General features: G+C 40.4%; 1 protein-coding gene across 1 annotated transcript in view; it reads left to right on the forward strand.

Annotated features, from left to right (window-relative positions):
* The window catches only part of scn8ab (sodium channel, voltage gated, type VIII, alpha subunit b), a 44686-nt gene that overhangs the window by 12333 nt on the left and 19105 nt on the right, over positions 1–13248 (forward strand). The window contains exons 3-13 of the mRNA XM_071203301.1: positions 2049–2166; positions 2411–2501; positions 2592–2720; positions 4063–4154; positions 7132–7353; positions 7577–7640; positions 8356–8497; positions 9302–9508; positions 9598–9876; positions 11602–11925; positions 13183–13246. Coding sequence (XP_071059402.1) covers positions 2049–2166; positions 2411–2501; positions 2592–2720; positions 4063–4154; positions 7132–7353; positions 7577–7640; positions 8356–8497; positions 9302–9508; positions 9598–9876; positions 11602–11925; positions 13183–13246 — 1732 coding nt within the window. The remainder of the gene's footprint in view (positions 1–2048; positions 2167–2410; positions 2502–2591; positions 2721–4062; positions 4155–7131; positions 7354–7576; positions 7641–8355; positions 8498–9301; positions 9509–9597; positions 9877–11601; positions 11926–13182; positions 13247–13248) is intronic.

Here is a 13248-nt window from a genome sequence, read left to right on the forward strand (position 1 = left end):
TGTGAACCATAAACTTGTTGCGGATGTATTTTGATTCGTTGATTTGATTTGTTCCTGGTGCCATATGCATATTAAAGACCAAAGAACCATTTATCACACTGTATGTATGCTCTCCAGCCAGCAGGTTCTCCTCCAACTACCATCATCATATCATTGTGAATGCAGCTGTTATTATTATACCTCAACGTTAAGGGCTAGTACAGTAGAGTTTGCCCTTTATTATTTGCTGAGGCTGCGTGCATGTTATCTGATGGACAACATGTCCGCAACTTGTTTTTCTGTAAATTGAATTGTAGTTTTTAAAATAGGTTAACACAGTTTACAGAGGCTGTTTACTGCATTTATATAGATATATATATATATTTTTTTTTAAACAAGGATTGTTTATCACCTAAAGCAACATGATGTAAGAATCTTTGTTTTTCTTATTTAGGCCCCTAACTGTTTTAGAGTGCAAGTCACATATACACTGCTATTGCTATGATAACATTACTTGCAAAATGATCAGAAGCTAGCGTGTGTTGCTAACACTGTCGAACATCGAGCATGTGCAGTTACATTATGCTGCTTTAATGTTGAAACGGAGGGAGTTAAAATTGAAATCAGTGTCTGATATTATTTCATTTCTTCATCGTTCTACAATACTGGTTACATACAGGACAAGCTTGTCTTTATGTAACCTGTAAATAATGTCAGTGGTTTCATAAATACTCATGAGGGGATGTGGTAAAGGAGGAAAAGAAACTCGGACAGTATAGGCATTTATTACTTATCCAAACCACACATTTGTCAAGTATCCCAGTACTGTATTTGTTTATAAATAATGCTCTTACTTCTCCCTCAGACCCCACATTTTCTTTGTCCAAATATCTGCACAAACAACCAGACAATGCAGCCTCACCCAAGAGCACAGCCCCACTCGGCCCAGTGCTGTTTATGGGTGGGGAGTGGTTGCTGAGAGCCTCGAGTCAGCAGATCTGCTGCTGATCGATGACAGCATTTGCGGTCCTCTTCCAGTAAGAGCTTTAAACTTGGGGCGAAGAGAGTCATTTGGCCACAAAGAGGGGAGAACTTCCCATGCGTCTGTCTGCTGCTTGCGGAGCTAATGTCATGGTGGAAAGATGTTCAGGACAGAGACTGATGCCACCTGGACAAAGGTTCTCTTATATACATTTGGAAATTCCCAAAAATTATGAAGTGCTGGAAATTCATACCCAACGTTTTGAAAAAGAGACTTGGATATGATGTGCCTTTGAATTGAAGGGGTCTTTTTATGTAATAACATTTTAAAATTAGGGATAGATATCATGTCAAAATATTGTTAATAGCTGTGGAAAAAGCTATCAATAGAAAATGGTGTAAGATGGAAACTACTACTCAGGACAAATGGAAAGAGATCGTAGAGGAAATCCATATAAAGAAAAAACTGACACATTGACTGAGACTGCAAGAATCACAGTTTGAAGAAAAATGGGAGGAATTGTCAATATTCAGGAACCAAAGAGGCAACAAGGATTACCGATTACAACTGACTTAGTATGAGGGGCTGTTATGAAAGCTATCCTGCTGGCTCTCGGGTGACTGGGCACAGAAGGAGTGGTGTCAGCAGAGTAAAGCACAGCCCTGTGTCCTTGTCCCACTGACTATGTCCCCGTTTCTATACCTTTTATCGTTTTTAACTGTTATTATGATGTGTGTTTTGTACGATAGAAGGCCGTTACAATCTGAAGTACTCTGCTCACTGTTTTCTCAATGTATAGATTCCAAAATGGGTTAAGCGACAACACAGTGAGCACTCTCCTCAAAATGCTATGTTCTGATGATATACAGTATTACCTGCACTGTGAGAATCAGTTCGAGCGCCCCGTGACTCAGAGGTGAGCTCAGGACTCACACCAGCTGCTCCGTCAAGCTACATTCATCTCTTCCTAAAATAAGATGCAAAGACTAGCGGATCCTGTGTCCTGAATAGTATGAGCCATATCATCAATGATAGCCTAAATGTACTAACTTTCTTTGTCCTTGTCTTTTTCTCCCTCTCTCCACAGACATTTATAGTCTTCAACAGTGGGAAAACACTCTTCCGCTTCAGTGCCACGTCCTCCATGTACATCCTAACCCCTTTCAATCTACTTAGGCGAATAGCTATTAAGATTTTGATACACTCATATCCTTTCAAGTGATTAAGTTCTATGTTTTTCTGTGAATGAAAATAGATGTTTCAGTGTTTTAAACATGTGTCTTGATTATAATTCTTCGGTAAAGAGTAAGGACACCTAATGCATCGTAAGATCTAAATCTCTTCACCCTGCACCTCCCTCTTTCTTAAGATTGTAGTAGGTGGTGTATTAACATGTATGGGGTGTAATGGGTAGCATTGTTCAATGTTTCCTTAACTTCTGTCCTCTCACGTTATTCAGCATGATCATCATGTGTACGATTTTGACCAACTGTATATTCATGACATTTAGTGACCCACCGGAGTGGTCCAAACAAGTAGAGTGAGTACACCTCCATACTTTTCCACAGCAATCATATCCTCATTTAATGTGTCTGTCGCCGTTTGACTCTCTTCTCTCTTTGTTCTCAAGGTATACCTTCACAGGTATCTATACGTTTGAGTCACTCACAAAAATGGTCGCCCGAGGATTCGCTATAGATGGGTTCACCTTTCTCCGAGACCCATGGAACTGGCTGGATTTCATGGTCATCTCAATGGCGTAAGTATTTTTCCTCGTACATTATTAAATACATTTGGATTTTCAACATGACTGATGAAATAATAACATTTTTGCATTTTACAGATAGAAGGAAATCGTGGGACAGATTTATTTAGAAGTTTAAGTTACAAGATAACAGCAGCTAAATATCAAAAGCAATATAACTTTCTATCTAGCTAATCAATCACCAGTTTAACTATGTAACATTGTTTTTGCTGACTCCCTGTTGTGTCTTATAAGACATTGAAACAAGTCAAATCAGTTAGTGGGTTTCATTATGTATGTCTAACAAACATTTCATCTTTTAACAATAAACTGCAGGTATGGCAGTCTGTTGGAGTGGTTTTCAAAATAATGAAATTGGTAGTTGTTGTTTTGGAATTAAACATGGACAAAGACCGTATTCCAAATCAAAAAGCTGCTGTGGGCAACTGTGGAGGAACAAGAAAGAATTGGTGTGAACACATTTTATTCAACACATAGCCGTTCCTGCAAGAAGTCCACAATGTGATGTGTGATGCTTTCAACTCAACAGCACAGGGCGAGCACCATTTTGTCAGCTTTAGGAAACCTTTATAAATGTTATATGTATTACAGTTCTCACAACTCAATATTGTTATTAATAAAATCATCAGCTCCAAATATTGTAAAGATTAGCCACGAATTGCAAAGCTATAGTGACCCAAATTGTACTCTAAATGAGTCTTTGGGTCTTACGTATCATATTCATTATTTAAAGTGATGTTAGGTTCACTGGACATTGAGTGTTACATCTACATCATGATTTCTGCTGGTATATAAGTTGACATCTGCTAAATAATTCAAAACCAATTCTAAAGACAGTCGCCCACAGCACCTCCAGTCCACATCAGTCCGTCACACCACATTGCTATATAACAGTATTATGTAACCATATATCATTTCTTTCCTCAGTCTGGGATAGCTGCTGAATAATTGTATCTAATCCACCTTGCAGGTATATAACAGAGTTTGTAAACCTAGGCAATGTGTCAGCTCTGCGTACGTTCAGGGTTCTGAGGGCTTTGAAAACAATTTCAGTTATCCCAGGTAAGACAGTCCAGGTGTTTGTGTTTGCGGGGGGGGGCGAGTCACGGGGTTGATGTTAGGTGTGGTTTTGTTCCAGTCCCTCTCCTCTTCCTCCTTCGTTCTCTTCCCTCTGGTCGGACAGGCGTTCTCTCTCTCACCGTGGTGTCCCCTCCTGGTCCTCGATGGTGGTGCTGGTGTCGTGCTCTTGCGCGTACATGCGTGTGTGTGTGTGTTGTTATCGTGTGTGTTGTGTGTCATGGGGTTCTGTTCTGTGTGTCATCCTACCTTGTTACAGATATATAACAGAGTTTGTGGACCTTGGGAATGTCTCGGCGCTGAGAACGTTCAGGGTTCTCCGAGCATTGAAAACAATTTCTGTCATTCCAGGTGAGACTCCCATTTAAACACTAAGGCTGAGCTTACATATCTCTCCGTCTTTATTTCTTTTATTTTGATTTTTTTCTTTAAAAGAAGAAGGATGTTTTAGAATTTCTTCATTTCTTTTGTTTTACTTTTTTTTAATGAAAATCAAAAATGGTAGCAATACATTTTTGATAGGCTTAGCAGTCTACTGGCAGTCTTCTGGGCTTGCATGTCCCATATGGACAGCTGAGCTAATGTGCAGCACATCATGCTAGCAACAGTTATGTATGGGCAATTATACCCCAAGGGAAATAGAAAACATTGTCCAAAACCATGTGATAGTATAGAGTAAGAGGTAAACAAATATTGTTTATAAGCAGTTGACTTTCAAGATGTTATAATGATGCCTTATATAAACAATATAATACAAATAAATGTCTATTTAAATCTGTTACCTCTTTGCACATCTGGTTTGTGTTCAGTTTTATTTCATACATCGATCCAAATTCCTATAATCTATGACAGTACCTTTTTGTTCCTAAAGACTATTTGATTCCTTAAGACTGCCAAGCCTAATTTGATAACACATCAACGCTGCATGAAGCTTTGAGACACATGCTTTTACAAGTTTGGCTTTAAGGGGCTTTTCTTTTGGATTTTGTTATCTTTTAGTTGTACGAGTTATTTAATTCAGGTTTTAGATTCTTTTTGAAGATCTTTGTCCATCCTGGGAGTGAAAGGGAAACATAAAATAAATAAAGATCACAAATAAGCAAAAATGCAGTCGGTATCAATACTAGTGTCTTCCCTAGGGAACACACAGTACCTCACATTCATCTGTGTTGTATATGATATCAATTACACTATGAAGTTACGGTACTTTAGCAGATATACACACACACACACACACACACACACACACACACACACACACACACACACACACACACACACACACACACACACACACACACACACACACACACACACACACACACACACACACACACACACACACACACACACACACACACACACACACACACACACACACACACACACACACACACACACACACAGTACTGTACAACAAGCTCAGCCTCCAGCATATAGCGCTCAGCTGGCTCTGGGCTCTGAGCGGAGAAAGAGGTTCTTGGGATGGGAACGGTTCTTCAGTTAAGGCAAGGTCGCCATCACGGTATACAGACAGGTGATGCTGACACCAATTCCTTCAGCCTTGGCGTTTAAATGACCTGCATGCCACCTCTCATTGCCCCCACCCCCCTCAACACCCAACTCTTCCTCGCCTGTCCTTTCTTTCTCCTCTTCACTTCCTGCTTCCTTGACTTAGCCTGGTTCTGTGGGCTGTGTGCAGTTTGTCGTCCTGCTGCGTTCAGTTGATTTGTTGAATGCAGTATTATACAAAACTGCAGCTTGTCAGGAATGTTTCCATTGACACAAAGAGTGAAGGGAGATAGTAATCCATTGAAGCAATTTCTCTTCTCCAGATGGATACTAAATCCAGTTCTGGTGCTGCCTGTTCTTCCTCAGTGGGAAATCCTTCAGACAGCTTTTCTAAATAATTATTTATTCTCTTACACGGGCTGTTTACTGTAAAAGTGGGAACAAACATTGCGTCTCTCTGATGGAAACACCCCGGAAAGCTGCAGTATTTGTTGTGATGTTATGTGTTTAATGAAAACAACTGAATGTGATCTTTAGATCTGTGGTTCAACGTGGATGCTCTATCCTACTCAAATCACTGTGCTGTTATTATATACTAAATAGTCATGTCTTTGATTTTATTGAATGTTTCTAGAAGTATCTAGTTTTGATAGCCATATAATCTGACAATCCAAAGTTTACATTTGAAAGAGACAGCAGCAGAACTAATATACAGGGACATGCACTACTTCTCAGTGATAACAGGATACCAGTTAGATTTGGATAACCTTTTGTAGCATTTTTCTAACACAGAATATATGCAGAGTATTTTTCCCTCATGCTACTTATTTATGTTACACTTCAGTTATGGTACAAGCTTCTTTATCGTCCAAATCTATTAGGTCCTAATTCTATATTAGATGATAATCGTAGAACTTCAATAGATTGACAGTGGCCTGCCAACAATAGCAAACAAAACCACTGTCAGCAGCTACAAAATACAAATAAACCTCTAGGCTCAACATACTGCACCCAAACCCACTACTTGTGGTTACTTCAACATTAAAAATGTTATAAAGATATATATTTTCTTTTTTGCATAGCAGCACATTCAACCATATCTGTTTCATGTTAAAGTCAAGAAGAGCGTATTTCTGTCAATTCTGATGACTTTGAGCTACTGTTCATGTGCAGTCTCCGTATGCTTAAAACACATGTCAAGTAAATAACCACACACCACACAATGGCTAATGAATTAATAAGAAAGAGCAGCCTGAACTACAGATTATCATATAAACTGAAATGTCAGGAAGAAGAACAACAAGCATTGTTGTTAAAAACACTGGTTTGATACTCCAATATAAAGGAATGCACATGACACACTGAGTCCATCTCTGAGTTGAGGCTTTACAGTGTGGGTGTAGGTGCTTTAAAAATAATTCCAATGCCCGCCAAGTTTAGATTTATGTAAGAGGCTGCCCAGCACAGGGTTAAATACAGGATTAAATATATACTTTACTTAAAAACATGCTCAGTTTTTGCACTTGTGCAGAGCCAAATATTGCAATTCTTTTTATATGTGTCTTTTTGTGTGAATGTGTGTGTGTGTGTGTGTGTGTGTGTGTGTGTGTGTGTGTGTGTGTGTGTGAGAGTTTGTCTGTTCTCCTGTTTGTGCACTTTGTGTGTGTGTGTGTGTGTGTGTGTGTGTGTGTGTGTGTGTGTGTGTGTGTGTGTGTGTGTGTGTGTGTGTGTGTGTGTGTGTGTGTGTGTGTGTGTGTGTGTGTGTGTGTGTGTGTGTGTGTGTGTGTGTGTGTGTTCACTGTATATTAATTGACAGGCCTGAAGACCATTGTGGGTGCTCTGATCCAGTCTGTGAAGAAGCTGTCGGATGTGATGATCCTGACCGTCTTCTGTCTCAGCGTCTTTGCTCTGATTGGACTGCAGCTCTTTATGGGGAACCTGCGGCAGAAGTGTGTGATCTGGCCAATCAACATGACTGAGCGCTACCTGGCAAATGGGAGCAGGGGCTTTGACTGGGACGAGTACATCATGAATGACAGTGAGTGATTAGCATGATGCTTAATTGGACTAGTTGCAAATGATAACAGACATCGGACTAAACAGAGAGTGTGTGCGTCCCGGTGATTATTTTCTCATTAAACCCTTTTACATTTAATTGACAGATTTCTTGTAACTTGGTGATACAAAACACAACAGATGAGGACACTTTATCGGCTTTATCGGCTAATACAAATGACTGTCTTCTTTTTGTTTTCTTACAGGAAATTTCTACTTCCTTCCTAATCAGCTCGATGCTCTATTGTGTGGAAATAGTTCTGACTCAGGGTAAGTCAGTGCTTCACTCACTCAGATCACACTTTAACTTGTATTTAATGTTTTCAGCAGGTGTCTCCAATCGTTCTGTTGTCGGACAAATCATCAATGATGTAACCCACGCGGCCTGATGGATCCGTAGGCCGCATCGGTCTTTGCAAACTTAGTACATAAGAAAGAATAGCCTTTTTTTGATACTGATGCAAAAAAAGCTAGAAATAAAATACTTTCACAGTTCACAAAAATAATATGAGTACAATCACACTCATACACATACTATTTAGACAGTCTAAGCTGACATTTATCTTTGATTCATGACAAAGACTTGCTTGGATCGTGAAATATGAAGGTAAATCATATCACTATCATACTCCTAACAGTGTACATGTAAACATGCATACGCAATCAAACAACAACAAAACTATCTTATCAGTAGTATGTTTTAGGCCCATTTTAATTGTCCTGTTCTGTTCGGTTCTGTATCGGTAATGCCAACTGTGTTGATACTGACGTGGCCTTTGTTAAAGTATGGAACTTTTACATATAAATGAACCTCTTTTACATTCAAGCCCTTGCCAAACAAGTTCACCTAATGCTCATTAAGCCTAAAGCAATACAAGTAAGAAAAGCAATCAACAAAGGGTACAAACACCCCAGAGAGTCAGGAAATGCTCAGATTGCACCCCAGCATTTAGATACGTTTCCCCCCCGTTCTTTTTCCTTTCAGACGATGTCCAGAAGGCTTTGTGTGTATGAAAGCTGGAAGGAACCCCAACTATGGTTACACCAGCTTTGACAGCTTTGGATGGGCGTTCCTCACCCTCTTTCGCCTCATGACCCAAGACTTCTGGGAGAATCTCTACATGCTGGTAAAGCAACTCTCTTCTTCTTGGTTTCAAATTGACACATATTTGTCTAGAGTAAGCAAAAAGCAGGACTTCGGATTTTGTCACAGTGGCCCATGGATGAAGTCTCTGACCGTTCCTGCACCTGTTTCAAAGATCTCCATTTATAAGCCTACTCATAGCCAGAGATGTTAAACAACCCCTTAGTAGTACTAATGATTGTGTCCTCATTTTATCATAAAAATACATCTATAAAAATCAGTTCTCCTCCATCAATTCATTTACAACAAAAACTGTGTCTAATGCAGGGAGAAAATAATTGTGTTATTTGCATTTTTTAAGAAGCAATGAACTAAAGTGAATTCATTGTTTGTTGAAATGATCTTTAGGAGAGTCATGCTCTCTGCCACCTTGAGTCCACTGAACCAGTATTACAACACGGTCATCTCTGCCTCTTGTTAATCCTTTCTCTTCTGTTTGAATGCATGTACAACATATACAATAGAGCTTTCTTTGATGTTAAACTGCACTACCATGACACTGCACTAGCATTTCTTTCCTCCTCCTCCAGATCTGCACCAGCACAGCCGTAACAGATTTGCTTCATTTGGAAAATAGGCCAGTCGATGTGTGTGTGTATTTAAAACTGGCAACTCCTGCACTCTAAGGCTTCTTTCTGTCTGGAGATATTCCTGGAAAAAGTCACGAACCGGATATAGAAGCACCAGCAATGCTGACACAACATTTAGGACGATTTGTAAAGTTTCCTCTATAATCACTCTAAATCTCAGATTTGTTCTTATTGCTTGGTATCTGTGTTTCTGTCAGACTCTGCGAGCTGCAGGAAAGACCTACATGATCTTCTTTGTGCTGGTCATCTTTGTGGGCTCCTTCTATCTGGTGAATCTCATCTTGGCTGTGGTGGCCATGGCTTATGAGGAGCAGAACCAAGCTACGATGGAGGAGGCGGAGCAGAAAGAGGCTGAATTCAAGGCCATGCTGGAACAGCTCAAGAGGCAGCAAGAGGAAACACAGGTTGGTCTGCTTCTCTCTCACACTCACACATACAATTCATTTCTGTTTTTTGTTGTTCATGGTTATCACATGTCTTTTCTTTTTCTCAGGCCGCTGCCATGGCGACATCGGCAGGAACAGTTTCAGAAGCTGCGTTAGAGGATGAAGGAGGAGGGCACTTGTCCCGCAGCTCCTCTGAGGTTTCCAAGCTCAGCTCCAAGAGTGCAAAAGAACGTCGCAATCGCAAGAAGAAATGGCGTCAAAAAGAGCAGGATAAAGAGAAAGGAGACAGCGAGAAGGTGGTTAAGTCTGAGTCAGACGATGGAAGCAAGAAAAGCACCATTCGTTTCCCTGGCCGGCTCGGGAGGAAGACATCCATTATGAACCAGGTAAGTTAGTGAGAAGAACTATATAGTAAATACAGGGTGCTTTTTAACTTAGCTGTTACAGGAATTCATCGGTCTTTCTAGTCTTTCAACCATACCTTCCCCATGGGACACATTTGAGGTAGATCAGCCTCAATTGAGGCCCAGAAGGCAAGTCAGCAACATCCTCCCCACAGATCTCCTGTCTTGACCCAAGACATCTTGAGGCTCTTTCTGCTGCTCCAGGGTTGAAGCTGATCGCTATTCATTGCCTCGCTCTCTTGATGATAAGTGTGTCGTAATCCATCTTCAAAAGGAAGACCTTGCTCTCTGGCCACTTTACATGCAGTTGCTGACAGTTCTCTGAGGTCCTCTCAAAGGCCTCATGGAATCACTTTGCCCAAGGGATCACCTGCTCAAGCAAGATGATTTTTTTGATCAATTAGACCAGAGAAAAAATATGGTGTCATAGTGATCACAATGTGCGGGAACATCAGCTGCCTCTCCAGGAGGGTTAGGTATCCTTAAGTTCAATACCCAACCCCAAATCGAGGTCTATAAACAGCTTCCAGTTGAGGAATCCTTCTTGGCAGATGTTGCTGTTTCTCAGCTTTGATGATGGCTTTGGCAATAACCTCAGAACCCATGGCGGTCATGATGCCAGTGTGTCATCCTTCTGCCAGGGAGCAGCAGCTTTAGATGTGTTCCCGGCTTCACCTTTCTGTTCACAGTGGACATACTGGTGACTCTGCTTTGCTCCATGTGTGGAGGTTTCATTGATTATACATTTCCTGGACAATGAACTTGATCCGTTGGAGGTCAATCTTTCATAGCCCAGACCGGGTCAGCTTTCTATCCAGCATTTTTCCATCTTGACAACACCACATGATTCAAACTGGACTTGGAGAAGCTTCTCTGTTGTTGACGCTGGAGGTTGGGACAGATCAATGTCGGGCTCTACTTTGGGTAGCCACTTGCTGGACCACCTTCTCCCCTAGCCACCGCCTGCCAGTCAATGTACGCTTTTTGCCACCCTTTGGTCTTTGGACTCGCTCTACTCCCGTGGTCCTTGAGATATTTGAGTGGTAACTTCAGTAGGTTGTTTGGATACTCTGACCGTGTGCTCTGCTGGACAACTTATTGAATAAAACCATATTTAACATATTCAAGCAGCGTTTTCTTTATTATCTTCATTGAAATTACAATACAAGAATGATTGGAAAGCCTTAAAGTAGAGGTGAAATACTGCCCTCTATTTTTTCAGAGCAGATTGCAGGAAAGTACACATTGCACCTTTTTAATGGAGGAAAAAGCAATCTCAATGTATTGTCTTATAGATAATGTATATGGTTATGTTCTAGAAGATAGTGTCCCATAACGATAAAATGTCTGGATTCTGTTTGTTTTTTTCTTCTTCTTTATTTTTAATGTAAAGATGCAGTCTGATTGGACATGATTATGACAGACATTTTTTATTCTTCTTTATCATTGTTTTGTAAAAAATGTATGTTGCGTACAAAAAGCTCCTGTGATACCCTTTTTATTCATATGTAACACTAAAGCCAATAATCTGTTTGTGGTGCCTTTATCCTTAATTTGATATATATATATTTTCTCTTTGTTCTATGGTTCATTCTGTGCCCCACTTGCCCTCTTCACCTTGTCTGCCCGTTTTATTCACACATTGACCGACTCCTGCTGTTAACTCTTCCGTTCTCCCCCTCTCTGAATCTGTTTCTCCCTCTTCAGTCACTACTGAGCATTCCGGGCTCTCCCTTCATGTCACGCCACAACAGCCGAAGCAGCATCTTCAGCTTCAAAGGCCGTTCCAAGGACATGGGCTCAGAGAACGAGTTTGCAGACGACGAGCACAGTACGGTAGAGGAGAGCGAAGAACGCAGAGGCTCCCTGTTCATCCCTTACCGCCGCAACAGCTACAGTGGCTACAGCCAAGGCTCCTCCCGCATCCACCCGCTGGCACCCCATTCTGGAGGGAAGAGGAACAGCACAGTGGACTGCAATGGCGTGGTGTCTCTCATCGGCCCTGGGCCCGGCAGACGGCTTCTGCCTGAGGTGAAAATAGATAAGGCAGCCACTGATGACAGTGTAAGGACGTCCATGGGACACCTATACAGTTTAGGCATGATGGTGGTGGCCCCGGTCTCTGCAGCTTCACAACCTCTCCCCCCTTGGCTCTTGATCCTCTTTTTCCTAAATTCAGTACATCCATTTTTACTCCCTTGAATATTTAAATTCTCTATTATTTCATCTTTAATTCTAATTTCCCTTTTCTACTGCTACTTTATTTAACAGTTCTTAAAGGCACTAACCAACAATATCTACAAACTCCCTGCCTTACCAGCATCATGATGATTGATAAATATCTAACAATAATGCACTTTAATATCAGCCCTCTTTAGTCCTCCTAACTTTTCTGTCTGCATCTTATGTATACAGTCATTGTCATTCATAAAAAAAACGATCAAAACATCTTACAAGATAAAAAACACTGCCTGCTTCTACTTTTTTTATTCGATGGGGCTTTACACATCCAGACCTACACTGTTTTTTCTCGCTGCTTTTATATACCCCTCTATTTCTTTCTGTCTTTTTCTTTCACATTTACCTTCTGCTCCTGAGCCACGATGGTGCAAGAAGAAATCGGACACGATAACAATATTCGTCCTCATTCTAGCTAGCATGAGATAACCCTCTTTTAAATTTAACCAATTTACCTGCTTTTACAGTTTTATCTTTCTTAAAATTTAGCATGATGTAGCATCAAATGACATCTTGAATTCCCCTCTGTTCTTGACATGCATGTCATTGCATGCAGTTTAATGTATTTACTTAGGGTTCATAGATATGTTCTGTACAGTAAACTATAAAAGGTTTAGAAACTGTGCCGTAAATTCTCAAATAAAAGCCAATATTTTTGATATTGGTCACTTACTAAACTGCAATAGATATCAGGGGAGACAACATATCTTAAATAATGGTATAGTAAGTCCTAATTCTCTCCTCAGTTGTGGTAAATCGGGCAGCTATTTGAGAATTGACAGTATGAATTTGAAATGTGTTGTATGATATGTTGCATAAAATGCCTACATTTAAAGAATCTGTTAATTTTACCGACTCATACAGTACATTGTAAAAAAGATGTATAAATCTGGAATGAAGAGCTGCATTCATCGCATTAGGGTTTTCACATATGGCATCATTCATCGTTTCCATAACTTAAAAGCATGAGTTTTAATATGTGATTTTTTTTGGGAATGCATTCATTTGAGTGCTAGCTCTGACTGACATTGTGTCTTTCTCCGAGTACAGACTACTGATGTGGAGATTAAGAAGAAGCACTCTGGCTCTCTCATGGTATCTGTGGATCAGCTCAAC

This window comes from Pseudochaenichthys georgianus, chromosome 5, assembly GCF_902827115.2.
Source record: "Pseudochaenichthys georgianus chromosome 5, fPseGeo1.2, whole genome shotgun sequence".
NCBI lineage: Eukaryota > Metazoa > Chordata > Actinopteri > Perciformes > Channichthyidae > Pseudochaenichthys > Pseudochaenichthys georgianus.